Source organism: Cynara cardunculus, unplaced genomic scaffold (genome assembly GCF_001531365.2).
Source record: "Cynara cardunculus var. scolymus isolate 2C unplaced genomic scaffold, CcrdV1 Un_Scaffold_4365, whole genome shotgun sequence".
Taxonomy (NCBI): domain Eukaryota; kingdom Viridiplantae; phylum Streptophyta; class Magnoliopsida; order Asterales; family Asteraceae; genus Cynara; species Cynara cardunculus.
The window spans coordinates 28,922-49,425 of NW_020201863.1; the positions used below are offsets into that span (position 1 = coordinate 28,922).

The 20,504-nt window shown below is 35.2% G+C and overlaps 2 protein-coding genes across 3 annotated transcripts; one reads left to right on the top strand and one right to left on the bottom strand.

Moving 5' to 3' along the window:
* Positions 1–2,858: 2,858 nt before the first annotated feature.
* On the top strand, positions 2,859–11,298 carry LOC112504020 (DEAD-box ATP-dependent RNA helicase 56). Of its 2 annotated transcripts, XM_025107985.1 has the most exons (12): positions 2,859–2,949; positions 3,076–3,199; positions 4,616–4,716; positions 6,911–7,083; positions 7,192–7,423; positions 7,498–7,616; positions 8,132–8,188; positions 8,267–8,451; positions 9,298–9,442; positions 9,529–9,612; positions 10,232–10,295; positions 11,006–11,298. In XM_025107985.1, exons 2-12 carry the CDS (start codon positions 3,078–3,080, stop codon positions 11,014–11,016), a joined length of 1,293 nt encoding a protein of 430 aa, XP_024963753.1. In that variant the 5' UTR covers positions 2,859–2,949; positions 3,076–3,077; the 3' UTR covers positions 11,017–11,298. The 2 variants fall into 2 exon arrangements, with proteins under 2 accessions (XP_024963753.1, XP_024963754.1); XM_025107986.1 differs by lacking the exons at positions 2,859–2,949; positions 3,076–3,199 and having other exon boundaries at positions 4,624–4,716; positions 6,808–7,083.
* Positions 11,299–12,185: 887 nt separating this feature from the next.
* LOC112504022 (RNA polymerase I-specific transcription initiation factor rrn3) lies at positions 12,186–19,984 on the bottom strand. Its single transcript, XM_025107987.1, has 15 exons — positions 19,712–19,984; positions 17,293–17,376; positions 17,133–17,204; positions 16,964–17,035; positions 16,644–16,880; positions 16,085–16,195; positions 15,879–15,995; positions 15,568–15,693; positions 15,415–15,483; positions 15,170–15,276; positions 14,851–14,934; positions 14,090–14,177; positions 13,506–13,625; positions 13,009–13,193; positions 12,186–12,763 (listed from the first exon to the last, which is right to left on the bottom strand). The coding sequence occupies exons 1-15, from the start codon at positions 19,805–19,807 to the stop codon at positions 12,502–12,504; spliced, it is 1,830 nt and encodes a 609-aa protein (XP_024963755.1). The 5' UTR covers positions 19,808–19,984; the 3' UTR covers positions 12,186–12,501.
* Positions 19,985–20,504: the final 520 nt, after the last annotated feature.

A 20,504-nucleotide genomic window follows, 5' to 3' on the forward strand; every position in this document is an offset into this window, starting at 1 on the left:
TCACAACAATGGCAGAATCTCATATATCTTCAAGAACATTCATAAGAACATTGAGAGAAAAAGTCAAACTCTCTTATTACGTATCAAATTTTCAATAAAGCTCTCTCTTCTTACAAATTACAAAGACAAACCATAGATATATGGTCAAACATCTAAAGACAAGTCAAAGTCAAACACATTGACTTTTACAATTATAGACTATATTTAACTTTCAAGACGAATACAATTAATACTGATTTTCAGTCCTAACAATCAATCTGAAAAGACCAAATCAAGAATTAAAAGATATTGAAGTTTTTCCAGTCTATATGATTCTTGAAAAGCCAGAGTTCGGGGTCATATACTTTGCTCAACTTCAAGTGAAGAAATTCATGAGATTTAGTGAGTTGAACAAATATTCTGATGGTACGATAAGGTTGGTGAGAAGGGCGCTTGACTTGAAAAGGGTAAATAATGACAGAGCTGTTGAATCAGAAAGAATGAGTTCCAAAGAAAGATATTTGTTGATCAATGCGATAAATTTGCTCGAGGAGAAAATCCAATACAGAAACGCTCTGAGAAAATTAGAGAAAATTCTTGGACTTCGAAAGACGAAATTTACAAGAGTCCAAACTTGAATCCAAAGGGGGAGAATGTTGGGTTTAAGTAAAAGCTTTATTGTTGTATTCAAGTTTCTCCTTAGTTTACTTGCTTTGTAATAGTGTAGCTTTACTATTTCCTTAGTATAAATAGTATTTTTCTTGTAATTGTCATTACGAAGTCATTAGCAGAATTGTAATCAAGATTAGAGCTGTAATTTCTCTCTCTCTCTCTCAATCAAATCAGTAACATTTGATGATCTATTCTTTCTACTATTTTCATTCATCTTGTTCTTGAATCTTGTATCATATTGTATGAATCTTGGACTCCACATTGTTCTTAACAAGCTTCTCTATATTTTGAAAATTTAACTGAGAAGCTTGTGGTGCCAGAGCCATGCCTCTTCACATTTATGAGATACGAGACAGAGAGTCTCTGAATTATCTCTTGCTAAGAAGTTCATAAGGTATATATTACCCTTACGTTTGGCTCTTAGCAACTCTTGACTTGATTATGACAGTATTAAACAAGATTCTTTTTGGAACTTGACATTATAGCCAGAATCACAAAGTTGACTTATGCTCAAAAGGTTATGTTTAAGCCCAGAGACATAAGCACCTTTAGAGACAGAAACCTTACCTTGGTGAAGATCTCCATATACACAGGGAGCAACTAATGTTAGGTTTTATAACACAAAAAATGCGCATTATGTAATTCAACGTGTTCTGGAGTGTGAAAATTCTTTCCAATGGTCCCAACCCTTCCGAGTTTACCTTCTTATCGAGATTGTGGGATACCAATTTTTTTTACACCGGCCAAATGGTCTGTACATAAATCAATCACCTTCTCGAAATAATACCCTTCAACAATACTGTTGACTTTAATAATGATTTTAGATTGCGATAAGGAAATTAGAACATGTAACTAAAGTATAATGATATTTATTATAATTTGCTAATGATGTAAAATGAATTTATTTTATAGATAGTAGAAGAGTACTCGCGCAATATAGTGAGATATATCTCGATTTTAATGTTTCATTTTATTTTTTTAGTTTCTGTCGATGTTATAATACGAATTTATGTGATTTTGAACAAACAATAATGTTTTTATTAATAAAATATAAATTTGAAGATATCATAAAAATTAAAAAATATATATATAATTTATCATTTTTTTGTGTAAAAACTTTAATTCGATTTTTTTATAATTTAATTTAGGTTTGATGACGAAGTAATTTATTTTTGTTTGATAATGTAATTTTTATAAAGATAATAACTAAGTATTCTGTTAGAACTCAATAATTATCCTAATTATATTTTAGATTTATATTTGAAAATAAGAATTTTATTATGTATTTGATTATATTTATCTACAATTAGTTACATGAATTCAAACATGAAGCTTAATAAGTTATACTTACCCATAATTTACTTGTAATCTTGAATTTTATATAATATGCATGTATAAACAATGCTTTAGTACCCACAATTTACTTGTAATCTTGAATTTTATGTAATATGCATCAATAAACAGTACTTCATGTATAAAAAATGGTTTCTAAGAGTTTTATTAAATGTTTTATGATATAGTATATAAATATAGATTGGGCTGTAAACGAACCGAACGAACACAAACGAAGGTTTGTTCATGTTCGTTCGTTTAACTTAGCCGAACAAACGAACGAACACGAACGGTAAACGAACGAAAATCTTTGTGTTCGTGTTCGTTCGTTTAAAAATAATGTGTGTTCGTGTTCGTTTATGTTCGTTCGTTAACATGCTAAACGAACGAACATAAACGAACGAGCTAAACAAACATAAATGAACAGGTTAAACGAACATAAATAAATATTATTTGAATTCAAAGTAAATAAGTAAAAGATTATATATATTAAATTTAATATATAAATGAACATAAATGAACGTAAACAAACGTAAACGAACAGTAAATGAACGAACGTTCAAGAACATAAATGAACGAACGAGACTCTTGTTCATGTTCGTTCGTTTAACTAAACGAACAAAAAAAATTGTTCATATTCGTTCATTTATTAAATAAACGAATATAAACGAACTTCCCGCCGAACGGTTCGCTGAACGTTTAGTTCGTTTATAGCCCTAAATATAGACAATGATCGAAATGAAAGGAGTTTCTAAGTTAAGGGGGGAATTTGCTATACACCTAATCTTAGAGGAGTGAAAATGAAACATTTATTTATCCACTTGCCAAACCCTATCTCCCCAATCCTCAAAAAGGTCGCCCTACCTCGCTCACTTCATCTCTCCTTGCACCATTTTTCGAATTTTGCTAACATTTTTCTCTGCAGACGTTTCAAACCCTAAACCCTACCTTCTTTTCAGATCCAAGGTCCGCAGAACCGTAGTGCTTCATAATTGATACCTTTTTGTGTCTATATTTATATCTGATTGAATTGCTCGAATTGTGAAACCCTAATTTCTTTGGATTCTCTCGAATCTCTTTAAATTCATGTAGAAATGGGCGAAAACGAGATAAAGGATAATGATGCTTACGAGGAAGAGCTTCTCGACTACGAGGAAGAGGACGAGAAGGCCCCTGATTCCGCTGGCGTTAAAGTCAACGGCGAAGCCGTTAAGAAGTAAGTTGCTTTAGCGTATGCACAAAGGAACTCTCTGCTTTTTCTCCTTAAAGTCTACTGTGTATTTAATAAACTGTTGATCTGTTATGTGGTTAAGCTTTACAGTTCTTTTATGCAATGTTTGGGATGATTGAATTGGAGGTCCGGACTTGGATCTTTTTGTATCGTTTGAAATTTGAACTTGTTTTTTCCGTAGTTTCATTTCCCAACCATGGATTTGGAGTTATTAAACGAACCCTTAGTGGTGGTGTTGTTTAAAGTTTTGTTTTTTACAATCTTTTTAACTCATGTTGTTGCTTCCGCCGGGTTTCTGATAAAAAGAATGCTTTTGTGTACGGATATGGGAACAGATACCAACTTTAAAGTTGTCGATTGGCATGGAGCTAAAAGAGTTCCTGAGATGATTGTTTGGTTCAGGGATCCGAACTTATCGAGTGAAAATAAAAACGAATCTTGCTAACTACAGTTTTATTCTTGATTAGGTTACGGTTCGAGTGTAGGTACCGTTCTGGTAAACCTCATTAAAATATTTATTACTTTACCAAAGTGAATATTTATTGGTTTGACTATCAAAAACAATTGTTGGTTGGACAAGGCTATTGGCGTTTTATGTAGATTATTGGATTGTAGCATGATGTTACTAAAACTATGTTAGGCTTACCGGTTTAATTACCTTACCGGGTGAACATAACAAGAACCAATAATCTTACCTGTAAGAGGGTAGACATAATCGAGAGTCTTACCTGGTAAGTGGGGGTGATGACTCTTATGCGGTAAGTGCTTACCGGGTTTAAGACGCTTACTAACAATTCATTTTGATGACCAAGAATGTTAAATGAGGGTGATCTCTTTTACCGCTAAGCGCTTACCAGGTAAGCATTTGGGAAACGGCCCCTTAGTCCATCAAATTGAGTTATATGCTGAAAGGTATATTTTTATTGATGCACATGCATTACGGTACGTGTTAAGGATTTTAGTTGTTGAACAATATGTAAGTTTTGAGATGAAATGCATTGTCAACTCCAACCTAAAGAAATCAATCCGCTAGTCTTATCTATTTATCTGCATTTGAGAAGTGAATTACGACCCATAGCTGTGGTTTGAGCCTCTTGCCTTTTGCCAAAAGAAAAAAATTAACCAGAGAAACCAAAAACTTATTCAAGGTGCCAATAGCAACAATAATTAAGCAAATGGACACGATGAACCTGATTTTTAGCATCTTCCATTTCAACCTTATTCAATGTCGATAAGATACATATCTCACAATTTTCTAGTTATTTTACTTGTGTTTGTTTTTGTTTACATATATGTTCATGACTGCAGTTCTACATGCATGATCGGCTGTTTATGCTCCTGAAGCATGAAAACAGTTTTCTGGTCGCTGATTCATTTCTTTCAATTTAATTCTTAATGCAGAGGCTATGTAGGAATTCACAGTTCAGGATTCAGAGATTTTCTTTTGAAGCCAGAGCTACTCCGTGCTATTGTGGATTCAGGATTTGAACATCCTTCTGAAGGCAAGCTTTCTTCTAACCATTTAAAAGAATTTTTTTATCTGGTCTTGTCAATTCATGATCATGTGTGTAAGCTCCAACTGTAAGAAATTTCTACACTTGCATTTTATATATATGTGAAGCTTCTTGCTTTATCTTTTCATGTCTGCTTGGGATATACTTGATATTTTATTTATAGAATCCTATGGAGTGAGATATACACATGCTTTTCTCTTTTAGCCATCACAAAGGTAAAGGTAGTCTCATCGTCAAATTTGTTAGAGGCTCAAGGCGCACTTAGGCACACTTAGATGCAAAGGGGTCTCGGGGCCTAGACGTGAGGCGCTGGCATGAGGTGTGGGCATTAGGAATGTGAGGCGCATCTTATAAAGTATACATATATTTACACACACGCAATTGTACACAACTCAATTATGTAGCAAGTACTCCAGTGAAACAACAGAGACAGAAGGGAGAAGGGTTTAAAGCATGAGTCATAAGGGAGAAGTTTTAAGGTCGTATTTATAGAGAAAGAGGCTTGAAGTAATGAGAAACGGGTATTTAATATTAGGGTTTGACTTATATCATCTATTTAATAACGCTTTTTTAAGAAGTGTAGGAGATAAGAAGATGAGAACTTATTTTAATATTGGGTTTGACTTGGTATTTAATAACTCTTTATGAGGCGTGCCTAGGCACGCAAGGCTCCTCAGCCAAGGCACAGGGCTTTAGTGAGCCTCGTGAATAAGCATAGCCTCGACCTTAAAAAAGCCCAAGACCCTGAGCCTTATGAGTCTCAGAGCCTAGGCTCGCCTCAGGCGTGCTTTTAACAACTATGCTCGTCGTGAGTGGTGAACTTTTTTAAACAGTGAAACATTGCAACTTCTGGTTTATGGTAAAGACAACTTATTTGAACTTACTACTGTAGTAGTGGCATCTGATGGACATCAACAAGTGAGTTGCTGAATTTCGAAGAAAATCAACTGTTTCTAAGGGAGGGTGGGGGAGCTGGGGTTTTTCAGAATATCGCATGTTTAGTTTGTAACTTGCGTATGTTGACTGCATATATACAATTTTGTTGGGGAAGAGGTAAAAGTGGAGGATTGTTGAGAGCACCATGTTATATATATTTAGTTTCATAACTTTCGTATGTGATGCTTATAAATAATTTTTATAATTAATGATTGTGAATTGGTGATCAATGTTATGGATTATCTCATACTTTACATGTAGAGTGGTTGCAAAGTTATAAAGCTTGATTATTAGCATGCGAGCTTCATCGTTATATTTCATTTATGAAGAACGTGTGAACAGATCCATGGAATGAATAATTTCTTACCCTCCTTGTAGAGAATGGTTGAAATTTTATACAGCTTGATTATTAGCATCTGAGGCTTCATTGTTATGTTTCATTTGTGAAGAAAGTATGAACAGATGGATTTAAGTAGAGATGGGATCTGCAAAGTTGCTCTTCTTGTCAGTGTTAAATTATTTGCTTGCTATTCACACAGCCATCCAAATCATGTGACTGACACTGCTTGTCTTGTTTGGCCACCAAATCTGCAGCACTGATATAATCTTTTTATAGGATATATATGCTTGAGAGGTAACAAAACATTAGTGAATGTTGGAGGAGCTTTGGCGATATGGTGGTAACAAGAAGGTTGTGATGGATTTCTTTTCTGATTTAGAGTTGGAGGGGAGGGGAGGGAGAGATCTGAACTATTAGGGTTCATCTACTCACTATTTTACCCTTGAATGGTTGCTTTATCTAGGTGTTATTCTAAAGTTTTATACAGAGGGTCTTGCTGAAGCGTACCTTTATGTGTTACATGTGGTGGTGTATATCAGCCAATAATTTGTCTTTCACTAACACTTGGATGGTGGAAAACTGCATCTGCTAATCTTTGTTTGCTATGATTTGATGTGTAGTGGGTATGCCTTTCTGTTGTTGAAGCATCTATAGTTTTTGTAGTTTTTTTAAATGTACCATGCTGAACACTCTAGTTGTATTTTTGATAATATCTCCAAACATTTTCTCCGGTCTTTTTAGTACTGCATGTTAGCCATAAGCAGACTAGTGCTCTCTTAATAACTTCCAGCCTCTGTTTGCAGGTAAATAATAACTATTACCCGTATCATTTGGAGAAGTGCTCAGATTTGGTAAATTTTTTTAATTGAGGATTGCTTAGCTCCAATTTCTTTGGTTCTTCATCAGTGCAACACGAGTGCATTCCTCAAGCTATTTTGGGAATGGATGTCATTTGCCAAGCGAAGTCTGGTATGGGAAAAACTGCCGTGTTTGTCTTGTCCACACTGCAGCAAATTGAGCCTGTGGCTGGTCAAGTAGCCGCCCTTGTTTTATGTCACACAAGGGAATTAGCTTATCAGGCATGTATCATATCTACAACTTCTAGAGTTCAATTCCCCTTCTAATATTAACATGTGGCAACCTTTCTTGCCTTTTATTTATGCGTTTGATTTTTACTGCACTTACAGATCTGCCACGAATTTGAACGATTCAGCACTTATTTAACTGATATCAAGGTTGCGGTCTTCTATGGTGGTGTTAACATTAAAATTCACAAGGAACTTCTTAAAAATGAATGCCCTCATATTGTTGTTGGAACGCCGGGACGGATTCTTGCCCTTGCCAGAGATAAAGACCTTGCATTGAGGAGTGTGAGGCATTTTATACTCGACGAGTGTGACAAGATGCTTGAGTCACTTGGTATGCTTTGATGTCTATATGTGAGTATGGTGTTTACAGGTTTTAGAGATTAACTTGTGTTCATGTGATTCCAGACATGAGGAGAGATGTTCAAGAAATTTTCAAGATGACTCCTCATGATAAACAAGTAATGATGTTTTCGGCAACACTGAGCAAGGAGATTCGTCCTGTCTGCAAAAAGTTTATGCAAGATGTAATATCCCATGGCCAGTTCTACTTGAATTTTGAAGTCAACGTTTTCATAGTGTCAGCTTTCTGCAGGCAATGCTTAGATGCTCAAGGATGCAAGTGATTGCCGCACTGCATGCTTGCATCTATTCACGTCATAGTTGGAAATACACCTTTTAAATGGGGGATGGGAAACACACAGGATTTCTGAGGGTGTGAAAGTAGTTGGGTTTAACTGGTTACAGTGCACACTTCTTTTTCTTTCCTTACTAGTGTCTTGTATTTTCTTAGTTCATTCAAGTTTTTGGGTCACTACTGGTGGTCTTCCATAGGATTTCTTTTGTTTTATCTATTTCATGGTAGATAGCATTGATCGAGTACCAACATGCTTGGTCTGATTTGAAAGCGTCTGCAAAGGGGACCAATCAGATGGACCAGAATCTTGATTCGGAGGATGTTCATCCATCGTTCATTTCGTACTGGATCCGTTAACTTCCGAAGGCTCCTAATATGCTTTACTATGGTATTTGTTCCTTTCAGCCAATGGAAATTTATGTGGATGATGAAGCCAAGTTGACCCTACATGGTCTTGTACAGGTAAGAGCTTGGACTTTCTGTAGCTTTTTAGTACTCTTTTAAACAATATTCATCTTTACTAACGCTTATCCATGGCAGCACTACATCAAATTGAGTGAGCTGGAGAAGAACCGTAAGCTGAATGACCTGCTCGATGCATTAGATTTCAATCAAGTTGTGATATTCGTCAAAAGTGTAAGCAGGGCAGCTGAGCTGAACAAATTGCTTGTGGAATGCAATTTTCCATCAATCTGCATTCACTCTGGCATGTCCCAGGAAGAAAGGTTTGTATAAGCATTTGGGACATATGGGAATATGGATATTTTATTTCTGACTGACTAAATTTACCTCTATACTTGTTTGCAATTTTTTAATTATGCCATTTTTATGTGGTTTCTATGGGGTAAAACTGTTAAGTTGGAAATTTTTTGTTTACTCGAGTCTGATGCACAACAGCCTATGGTTAGTAGAGGTAATCAGGTAAGTTTTTGTATGCAATAGAGCAAACTAATTTCTGGTGAACAATTTTTTTGTTTGTAAAATTTTTGAACCTTTGCAGTGTCTTTGATGACTGATCCTTGTCTGTGTGCCATTGCAATTGTTCTATCTGCTGCCATTTTTGTTCCAACTGATTTTATTCTTCATTCTAGAAATCCTGAACCTCAGAAACTGATCATCTTTTGTCCCCATATTCTAATCCTCTAGTGGTAGTTTTTAGGAAAAAAGGAAAGAGGTCACTTGTCTTGATGTCTGGCACATCCCAGAATATTGCATCTTTTTCAATTTTTGGATTGTTTACTGATATTTCATAGAATTTGCGTTATGTGTTTCTTTCTGATAGAAGCATTTTCTTTGCCCCTCCTTCAAAAGCAGCTCCATTGCTTCTCTTCATATCGAAGTTCAGTCCATTGAACAAATTGTTATTTCGTTGCTGTGCGTTTTAGTATTGATTCACTTGGTTATATTTCCATTTCTTTTTGCCATTTTCACTAGCAACACTCTTATGAACACAAGTTCTTTAACAATCAGGAGCGTTTGGTATGCTCATGGTTTTTTTTATTACGACTATTTGTACCCAACTTCTTAATGCTAAGATAGATTGTTTTATTCTGACGGGACTGAATTTGTAGGTTGACACGCTACAAGGGTTTCAAGGAAGGGCACAAGAGAATCTTGGTGGCAACAGATTTAGTTGGGAGGGGTATCGATATTGAACGAGTAAACATTGTCATAAACTATGATATGCCAGATTCTGCTGACACCTATCTCCATCGTGTAACTTTTCTCTTCATTTCATCTACTTGCTCAAGTTTTTTATCGTCTTGATAAAATACCTAAGGGCATTCTTGACAATTTGACAGGTTGGGAGAGCTGGAAGGTTTGGAACCAAAGGTCTTGCGATCACATTTGTGTCATCTGCAGCTGACTCAGATGTTCTTAACCAGGTATTTGGGTACCTCTATATCTAGAACATCATCATTTCTAGGCGGTGTTTGTTTTTTTTTGATAAAACCTCTCTTATTCACCATTTATGTCTTACTGAATAGGAGGTGAATGCGTTTTTTTTTTTGTGATGAGAGCTCAAAACCTCTTACCTTCCTTAGGTTAAATCACCTCTTAAGGTCCTCCTATTGGCAAATAATGGCAATTGATATTTTCCATTATATTTATTTTATTTTCAAATGATGGAATTATTTTTCATATACAAATATAGGTAAATTGCAAGATACACACTTTTAATTATTATTTTAAAGAAACATAATTTCAAGAAACATTTTTAAAGATGCATAATTTGAAATAAAATGTTTGAATAACTTATGTTTTAATTACTGTCTTTTATGTACATTTTTAAAGTATGTATCCTATAATGAATATTTTTCATAGATAATTACACATTCAGACATTTATCGGTTTATAAAATAAACCGTCTTAATAGATCATGGTTTCAGACTTTTGCACCACACTTTATGAATAAAAAAGTGCAATAAGACGTCAGCCTTCATACATACGAACACCACCTTAGTCTTTGTGTCTGTTGATCTTATCTTGGTTTGGTGGTTGTAGGTTCAGGAGAGATTTGAGGTTGATATTAAGGAGCTTCCTGAGCAGATCGATACTTCAACATATAGTAAGTCGTGTATCTATAAATACTTAATTTTTGTCTGTCACAGTTTTCTATTCCTATCCATACTTTTTTAAGTGGTCTGTTAGACACAACCCAATCTCTTCATGTTAACCTAGTTATTATGAGTATTAAATCTGCAATGTGTGTTAAGAGGAACCAAGGGGTTTGTATTATTGGTCCTATCGTCAATCATGTGGGTGCATTTGTTACGCTGACAACTTGTTTTTCCGCGTTTCACATAATAATCAAGACTTGGACAGTAGGGGATTTAGAGAGAACCAAAATAGGTGGAACGAAAAAAAATCAGGGAGATGGGACTAAGCCGTTTACCAAACGCTTACCCGGGTAAGTGCTTACCAGTAAAATTCAACACCATCACTTACCGGGTAAGATTTTAGTTCACCAAAATGGTATCGTTGCAACAATTTACCCTGTAAGCGCTAACCGTGGTAAGAGTCGTCGTCCTCGTCGGGGAAGACTCTCGGTCTTTGCCTTCGCTTTTACGGGGTAAGATTCTTGGTCTTTCCGTATGCATGCGGTAAGGTAATATGCGCTTACCTGGGTAAGCGTTTGGTAAACGATAAGAATTCAAAATTGGAACTTCCCACAATCATACCTGTCTGTTTTCGTCACTCCCATCGGGTACTAAAACCTTCAACCCTAGGAATTTAAATAGATTTATTGACAACTGACTTGCAACGATTTGGTTGCAGTGCCTTCGTAGGAGTATTGAAGCGAGGTTTTAGCCAAGCAATGAACGAGTATGGGAATGGGATGACCATCATGCTTATTATAAATGATTTGAAGGAGAGGAGATGGTCTGCTTTTCTTGGATACTATACTTGTTTTTAGTTTTGTAACATCTATAAACTTGTCATTGGAAGGTCAGGTAGACTTTGTTTCTCTACATCTGATGATGTTTTAATTAGATTATATTCGTATTTTCCAGAGGTTTTTATAACATAGCATCACTGCCGGTCCATTGATACAAACTCATTTCTTGATTTCTTTTTATTATTATTGCTATTTTCTTGTTGCAGAGTAGTCCACCATATGCAAGCATTGATACGTTAAAGAATTGTATATTTGCCAATAATTCTAACCTTTACCTTTACCTAGGAAGTGTAAACTACAAACCCACATTCATCATTCTAAATTTAGTTTACATGAACCATGACATTGTGAAATAAGAATGATGTATTAAACATCATCATCTCTAGATATTTTGATGTTCAAGCATTATTTTTAATACCAATTTTTTTATCTTTATTTGTTTATGTTACCATTCAAAATTGAAAAACACGTACAACTTGTTCATAAATTTTGATACAAAAGTAAGCCCATAAATCAACGAGTGAGACATTATAAGCTTACACAAGATTATCTTGTATGATGACAGATTATAAGCATACACTTATTACATAAAATCACTTGTATGCCACATTAAATTAAATGCTGTTGACATTTTGTGGGCTGTATAGAAATAATAAATTGAGACAACTTATTCACTTAGACTTTTTTGTTCCATTTGTCACCTATCCTGGTTCCTTGTTCCTTCAAAATTATAATTTTGATTCAGCAGCTTCTCTTCACCTTATTTTTGAAGGCGTTCAAGGCAATGAATGCTCTAATCATATTTATTACACAAGTGACATGCTTCTTGGGACTTGACAAATAAATATTCAAGCACGAATTTCAACTTCCCAAATACCTAAAACCCAACACCCGTTTAGTTTGCGAGATTTGGTAGGACTTAAAATTTTGAAGGGAAAGTTATAGAAATTCTACAACCGACAGATCTAAAAATTCCTTAAATTCTTGGGTATCAAATGGGGTAGTTGTCATCATGAAATCTACAATATATGGAACCTTACACGCAATTAATAAAACTAAAGCAAGAAAAACCTAATAAAACACATTTAAAATGAATAAATATCCCATCGGCGTTCTTTCTTTCTAATGTAAATTCTGAACTAAACATCTAAAATTTAAGATCCCTGTGTTTCAAACATTCGTTTTCCACATCACACCATAAACAAAAATACGACTAAAAACTATCAACATTACAAATATCATCACAAATGAGTATATCTTGCATTGATGTCAACAAGCCCTAATTCTTTTTCATCTCCTCGGGCAAGACCAATTGGAATAGATCCAAGGGTATTAATGTGATTTCCTCCTCAAGAAAAAGAAAACATAGCTACAATCACAACGACTCTGGGCTTGTAGAGGGTCTGATTCTAGAGGGCATCTGCATTTTTCGATGTTGTTCGTTTCCAAACATGAAGGAATTCCGGGGCGTTATAGACATTTTATTCAAATTCATGTCAAATTCATCGTCTTCAAAGCTCATGGGTCCTCTGCCACCATCCTCTGCTTCATTTTCGTCACTAATGCTCTCATCATCATCGTCATCATCATAAGTAGTTCTTACCATCGACCAGTATATGAAGTTTGGTCGTATAAATCTGTAGGTTGAAAGAGTCGTGATTTATAGTGTTTTCCAGAAATCAAATCCTAACCAACTAACCAATTCTAACTACTAATCTTTATTTATGATTAACAAAAATGATTCTAAATTTAAATAAATGACACTAATTGATAGTTTTGCCAAAGAAATTGGTCAAAAACGGTACCCAATTGTAGTTAAATTTCTATACGAAAAGAACCATGAAAAGCATGTAGAAATTGAACAGCCAACAAGAAAACGAACCTGTCAGACTTCCTCAGTAAATATGGATCAAAAGGGAAGAACAAATCCAGCCTTTCAAACCCACCAAAAGCTCTGGACAGTTCTGATTCAAGCAGATCATTGAAAGCAAAATTCCCCGATACACGAAACAAATGAGCTGCTTTGGCCTGACGGAGGAACTCATCTACGATCGATGGTAAGCACACCTTCAAGCACAACGTATTAAGACGATTAAATTGGTTGAATTTGCAGTGTGACAATTTAAGGCCATGTTTCACAACAATAAGCTACAACTTATTTTTTGAACTTATTGAAAAGCCCCGTTTGGTAAATCATAAGAGAGCTTTAAAAAAACTACTTCAGATACCTATTGGGACTTCTTTCACACATTTCCAATCATGCCTATTATAATTTTCTTTTAGGTCGTTTTATATTGTCATCTAACTTATCAGCTATCAGCGGCGAACTAGCTTAGCAGCTAGTTTACCAAACACAGCCTAAGAGTATATAAAATTTACCTCCAATGGGTTTAATGAATGCTTCAGAATTTGCTCTAAAGGCATATTGACCAGCTGGGATTTGAGTGGAGGAATGGCCAGAATCGATCTCAAACGGAAGCAAAGTACATACATAATAGCCTGTAACCAAATCCGATGTACAAAAAGATCACATTAGATTCAAAATTATAGCCAAATACTTATTATATATTTTCTACTTGAGGATTCAAACTCTAAAAGATTATGTCAAACAATTGTCCCCATGGTCTCCATTAAGAGATCCCACATTTCTAAATATTTATGAATCTATCACAACGCCATGTTCTATTATCTGAGGGGAGGGTTGACTATAGAATCTGGACACATATGTTCACCCACCACGTCATTAGAGGTGGCAGGTGGTACATAGTTCTGATTTAAAAAATCAAACGAACCCGGTAATCCCACCCAGAGGTTGACCTATATCCTAATAAGTAATGTGATTGTTTCCATGAAAACCCCTAGAAATTGAAGCAAGCAAATAAAAAGAGAGAAAGACATGATAAATTTTGAGAAACTAGATATGTGTAAGCAACACCAATATAAAAGCGAAGCCTAAAACATACCTGGCATCCGGCATAAAAAACTCTATGATGTTTTGGATGAATTCCACCAATCTGGTTTTCACAATAGTTATAACACCAACCCACCAAGCTGACATAATAAACAATACAACACTTCATTAGATCACAACTTGGGAAGGCAATTAGACACTTCACTTTGGTGCATAGCCCATCGGAAATGCAAGTTCATATAGAACAGAATTTTTTTTCGATGATACAAGTTAGAAAATGATAGCAATTTTCATATTGTTTTTCTATTTGTATTTTCTTTGTAGTCTTGCACTCCCACACCAAGAAAATGAGGAAGGCTGTCATAGGCTCCACCAAAAATACTTGTAGACTATGGTGGGATCTTAGGAATCAATGAAGTTATGAAATTTGAAAGCTGAAGGCAAACTATAGTTACCAAATGAACATGGGGCAGTTAATGACTTTAAACACAATTTTGTATGAATAACCAATGAAATATTCACACAATCATTTCATTCGTATGAACTAAATGGAGAAAAGAATCTGACATTCGAATAAAAAATAAAACAAAATGAACCAGTAAATCCCACACAAAGTAGGGTCCGGATGTAAGCAGACTTTACCTCTACTCCAAGGAGTAGAGAGGTTATCTCCATGAAGACTCGCAGTCTGTAAAAAGGTTGACGTTCTAATATGTATCGGATTATTATATATAGTTCGATCAATTCCTGAGTATCTTCCATTTATGTTGCAAAATTTAACATAATATGAGCTTATGCAATATGCATGCCAACCTTTCCAATACAGTTGTCACATATGAGGCCGACAAGAACTTAGCACGAGCCAGGTAACTTGCAAGATAACAAACAGCACTCATCCTGCAATCCACCAACAACATATTAGAGATATACCTAAATGACAACCTACACGATAGCAAGCATCAAATACAAGGAAGGATAAGATGGTCAAACGCTCTGCATTTGCACATATTAATCTTATCTTTCAGTTTCAGCTTGCTAATAATCAAAGAGTGTGCAATGAATAGCACTATTGCATCATTACTTTCAAACTTTGCACCTCATTGATGTAAAAATAACGAAAATTTAGCAGTACCTCCAATCTTGAGGATAGACTGTGCTTCCAAAGATTTCAACAAGCCTGCTCACAAATTGTGTCCCACAATCTTCAGGGTCAAGCGAACAAGCATAGAACATTACAAACTACAATTACGAGAAATAAAATCCATGTAAGCAAATTGTGCACATCATGCTATCAAAACGACATTCAAGTACAACTTGTAATAGTTGACGAAGAACTAATGGATAGATAAAGAGAAACTAGAAACATCTGCTGGTTACCTGGGCAAATTTTGACTTGTATGCATTCAAAACCGTACTCTGAAATGACTGGAGAAGTGTCTCAAATACCTAAATAGAAGTTCAAATTATATATATACATATAAATGGAACAAAAAAGCATATACAAAGTTGAAACTGAAGTACACAAGCTACCTTAACCAAGCGGCCACTTTTGAAACAGGATCCAAGGTGGTCAAAGGCAAGAACCATCAGTGTATCCAACTTCTGAGCAACTACGTTCCCCCAAAGGACTTTACGACCAGAGTATTCTCTAACAGGCTGAAGAAAAGCACTTACAAAAGTCAATGGAGTGAAAGAAAAGGACCAAGAGAATATACAAAAAGTACAAGACTTGAAAAAGGCAAATACTCAATGAAGATAAACTGTATCCTAACAATCAAACATAATTATTATCCAGCAAAGAAAGGTAAAGTTAAAAGTTGTGATAGAAGTATCCAGATTACCTCATCCTCCATATCAATCTCAGTTTCATTTACAGATCGTGCCATATCTTCTAGCTCCATCTCAAAGATGCCTTTGTTGGGATCATCCAGCAAAATTTCATCCCATCCTATCTCCACCTATAACAAGTTAAATTGCATTACATTTATAATCAGCAAGTGATTTCTCAAATCAACCGCTAAGAAGCCAACTTTTTAAAACAACTCACATCTAGGTCTATCAGCCTATTCATCAATTCAAAAATCATAGTGTTACCAACGAGCTCTCCCATATCACCACCCTCCAACAGTAGCATGGCCTCCACATATACAACAATTTGCTGCAAAAGTAGTAATGCATATACAACAGTTACCATGATATGACATAGTCAAGAAATAAAAGTTTGTGCATGAAACACTAAAAGTAGGCAATCAAGCTATTTATAAGAGTAATTAACAGCGCAAAATTGAAGTAACGCCCAAAGGGGTGGTTTTAAAAAGACGCAAGATTGAATATAAAGGAGCTTTGAGATGGTGGCAAAGTAGTTTCCAGTACCAACTCATCTCTGCAATTCACCACAAGCAGAAATCTAGCAAATGACCTACTCAAAAACAGAACCTAGACAACTAAATAAGATTAGCCTATGCCTTTCCACAATGCAACTTTAATCTTAAGACCCTTGGTAATTATAGGTTGAGCAACCATATATATCATATTAAATCGTTTGGTAGACGCAAGAGCATGCCAATGACTACAACATATATGCTTCTAGTATGTATTACACTCACAGCATCTTTGGAGTGCGCACTAGGTACCCTCTCCCTGACGATCTGTTCCAGTCTTGATGGTGCTAGGGGCACAAGATCAGCAATTCCTTTCAGTGCAGAATGCACACGACCAAGAATTTGGTCCTTTTTTGCTAATCCACGTGGCTGCTTCAATATCTCGAGAAAATTTATAGGTGGAATAAAGTTGCATACAAGCATATCCAAGCACAAGTCAACATATTTTCCATTCGACGTAGCCTGATATGTCATGAAATGAATAAAAAAAGTGAGAACTTACAACAACAAGCTGTTTATTTGGAATCATTAGATTGCACACATACCAAGGCTACTACTAGTTCAATCAATGCATCCATCACATCCGGCCCGTAGTTCCACAAGCTCATATTGCATATCTAAAAAGTACAATTTATCAGAATCATCTAAGACACAAGTACACCCACCACTAGAGCAAGAGATGAACAGTTGGAAGTATAAACAAAATCATCTTACGGAAGAAAGAAGTATTCGGTGATGCACAACATCAATATAGGAAACTGCTCCAGATAGGCCCCTCAAAATCGTCTGTCGAAAAAGAACATGGGCAACAAATCTGACTCTGAACAAGTAACTGATCTTTATAACTCAATTTATCTATGGATGACAAACTTACCACAAGCATGGCCACCTCATCAGGGCCTAGGCGCTTATTGTTATGCATATTCCCAACGATATGATCATAATCATCAGTATCACCCTGAAACATGCCACACCACATCGATATCAGTTGCATGTTTTGCCAATATCATTTGATCATTTTGTTGTAACTTGTAACCTTCTTGTAGAGGTTTTTAATCAAATGCCTGTTAGAGAAATTTAACCTCAAATATCACGTTAACATTTTTTAATACAAAAACTTATTACTCCCCCATTATATAAAAGAAAAGTTAAACTACTAAATTTTGCCTATGAAACAAAACAAATGCATCCAAGTTGTGCTACATCCTTTCCACCGGTCTTCATGGTCATTGTAGAGCATATATCTTGGTTTCTGCATTGTTATCTCTACTTCTAAAATCTAGAAGTTTAATGTCCACTTCGTCTGTTTCATCTCTTTTAACATATAATATTAGTAAAATCTCCCTATCTTATATGGAATACAGAACAGAGCCCTTACAAATAGTCTTTCGAAAAATATTGAGAAAGAAGATGTCATTTTAGTATTACCATCCACATTCAAAAGTCAAATTGGGAGGTTGTGACAACTTTAGCACCAATACTTTATCCCTTCTTTTGGTATTAGTCATGAACCTTAATGTAGTTATCACTCTTCTTTCTCAAGAACCTAAACAAAACCCAGACCCATTTTTAAGTAATGTATTTGTCTGATACTAAGTAGGAGTTATCGGAGGCAGATTATGGTAGTTGAATGTTTGTACGACAGTATGAGTGCAAGGTTGAGGGTGGGTTTGGGGAAGGGTCAGTACCTTTTGATAGAAAGTAGTTTCTTTGGTGCGTTCCATGTGCTGTTTAGCCAGGGTAGGCTCTTGGCTTTCTGTTCTAATTTTGTCTTTAAACAAAGATTTTTTTTTTCAAATCTACCGCCCCTCTGCACCTATACAATTTTTTGTGTTTTCTTTATGCGGACCCTCGGCCCCTATGACCAGTTGTTTCACGACTTCTCTCTTTCACAGAGACAACGGGGGTTTATTTTGATGTCATATCTAGTATTCAGAGTTTGCCTTGATTTGGTACATTCATGGTTTGATATTCAGGTGTCCTAGGCATAGAGGTCGCTTATATGTACTTCTATATCTTTTACTGAACCTTTCTTGCAAGCCAAGGTCTTCATGGAAATAGCCTCTCTGTCTTTTGGGACAAAGGAAAGGTCTGTGTAGTAGGTACATCTTAACCCCTCCGCCCACCCTACCTCTGGATGGGACACCTTACCTCCTCCCCCCACCCTACCTATGGATGGGATATAGGTTTGTTTAAGAAAAGTAGAATGCTACCGTTTTGGGCATAAGCATCACATTTCATACTATGCCCCAAGGTCAACTTATGTCTCGTAACTTTAATTCTGTAAGTCAAATCTAGTCCATATGAAAGGTTTTAAGAAAGCAACTTGGTTTTTGAACCACCGTACTTTAAGTTTTGTTGCAAACTAACCATTTTGCTTGTTAAAATACCAAAACAGCACACTAAAAAATGTCAAGGCAATCAATTTTAGGCAATTTTCAGATACCATTTTTGCAAAACAAAAGAATTACAAGTACAGTGGTTAGATTCGTCACTCACACAAACCTCAATGTGCTTTTTGCATTTTAGCAAGTACAATGGTTAGCTTGCAACAAGCTACAGGCATGATAGTTAGACAATTCATTCATAAATTCTTCTAGTGCTTCTGTTATTGTTTATCAATAGTCACTGATGTTAAATTTATATCAAATCAGTTCAGAATGTTCCAACTCTCCAGTGTCAAGTCTGCTATCCATGTTTTTGTGAAGCAAAAGAATCGCGATTAATAATATCAAATCACCAAAAAACTAGTGTTTGGTAAACCTTTACCATTTTTCATAAAAGCCTTATCAGTTTATAAATTTGTGTAAACCGCAGGGATAAACTATAAACTATAAGCATGGGTGCTAAAGGATTTCTAGAAATTAGTCATTCGAACTCTGGTCAACGGTTATATGGAGATGGATGTTCGATTGGCTTCAGGTAACACAAAAAGGGACATGTATCAACTATTTGACTTCAGCGCATAACTTCAATACCCTATAAAGCACAATTTTTAAAGCTTTCATCTTAATCTTTGAACATTACAGGAGTCTTGCGAATGCGTTTCCATGCTTTTAGAAAATTGAAGTCACAACTTTGTTAATGTTTAAGACACAACCCATACAAGACAATCTAACACCAAAAATAACCTTATAAACACAAAATTAGAAAACCCAATATTTGTCGATAAAAAGAAATAAATTTGGATTGGAGTATTTGAAAAGAAAAGTTCCTTCTGTTACCAAGGATTGGGTGTGTTACTAGAAGTGCATCATATCAATCAAACACAAAATAAGAAGAGAATGGTTTACCAAGAGGACAGATTTTAGGGCTTCACGAACATGATGAGACAACTCAGAATCACTGATATCTTCCATCTCAGCATGCTCATCTCCCACCGCTCCCATCGCTTGTAAAATCGACAAATTTAACCTATTAAAAATTGGGGGCAAAGGAATTTCACAACGTTCAGATCCAAATTAGAATCTTGAATAGAGATTGATCAAGGCGACAAGAAAGCCTGAATTGAAGATTGGAAGGGGTCTGTGCTCTGATTTTTGTGGGCGAGTATGTGTTTTGCCGCCAGACCAACCAACAAAGAGAGGATGTTAAGCTGTTTTAAAACCCTAACGCCAAACCCTTGCGAGAGGGGTAGAATGGGGAATAGCTGAATATCCTAAGGTGAATTTGGTTGGCTTAATGTTTTGGAAGGATGTGGTTTTACGGAGGGATTTAGATTTGATGGGATTGGATTTAAATTTTTTTTTAGTGTTTAGCTTGTAGGATTTACATTGGATTTGAAATTCACTTTTTTTTATAAATTATTAGAATCATATTTATATAATGCAACGCGATATATCTTGATTTTAATATTTTATTTTATTATTTATCTCGGTCGATATTATAGTATGGTCTTATGTGATTTTAAAAAAATGATGATGTTTTTATTTTTGAATAAAATATAAATTTGAAAATATCATAAAAGTTTGATAAAATATATCGATACTAGTATCAAACTAACTATTTAAAATTCTTATTTTTTATGTAATTTTTTAATTCAATTTTTTTATTATAATTTAATTTAGTTTCAATAACGAAGTAATT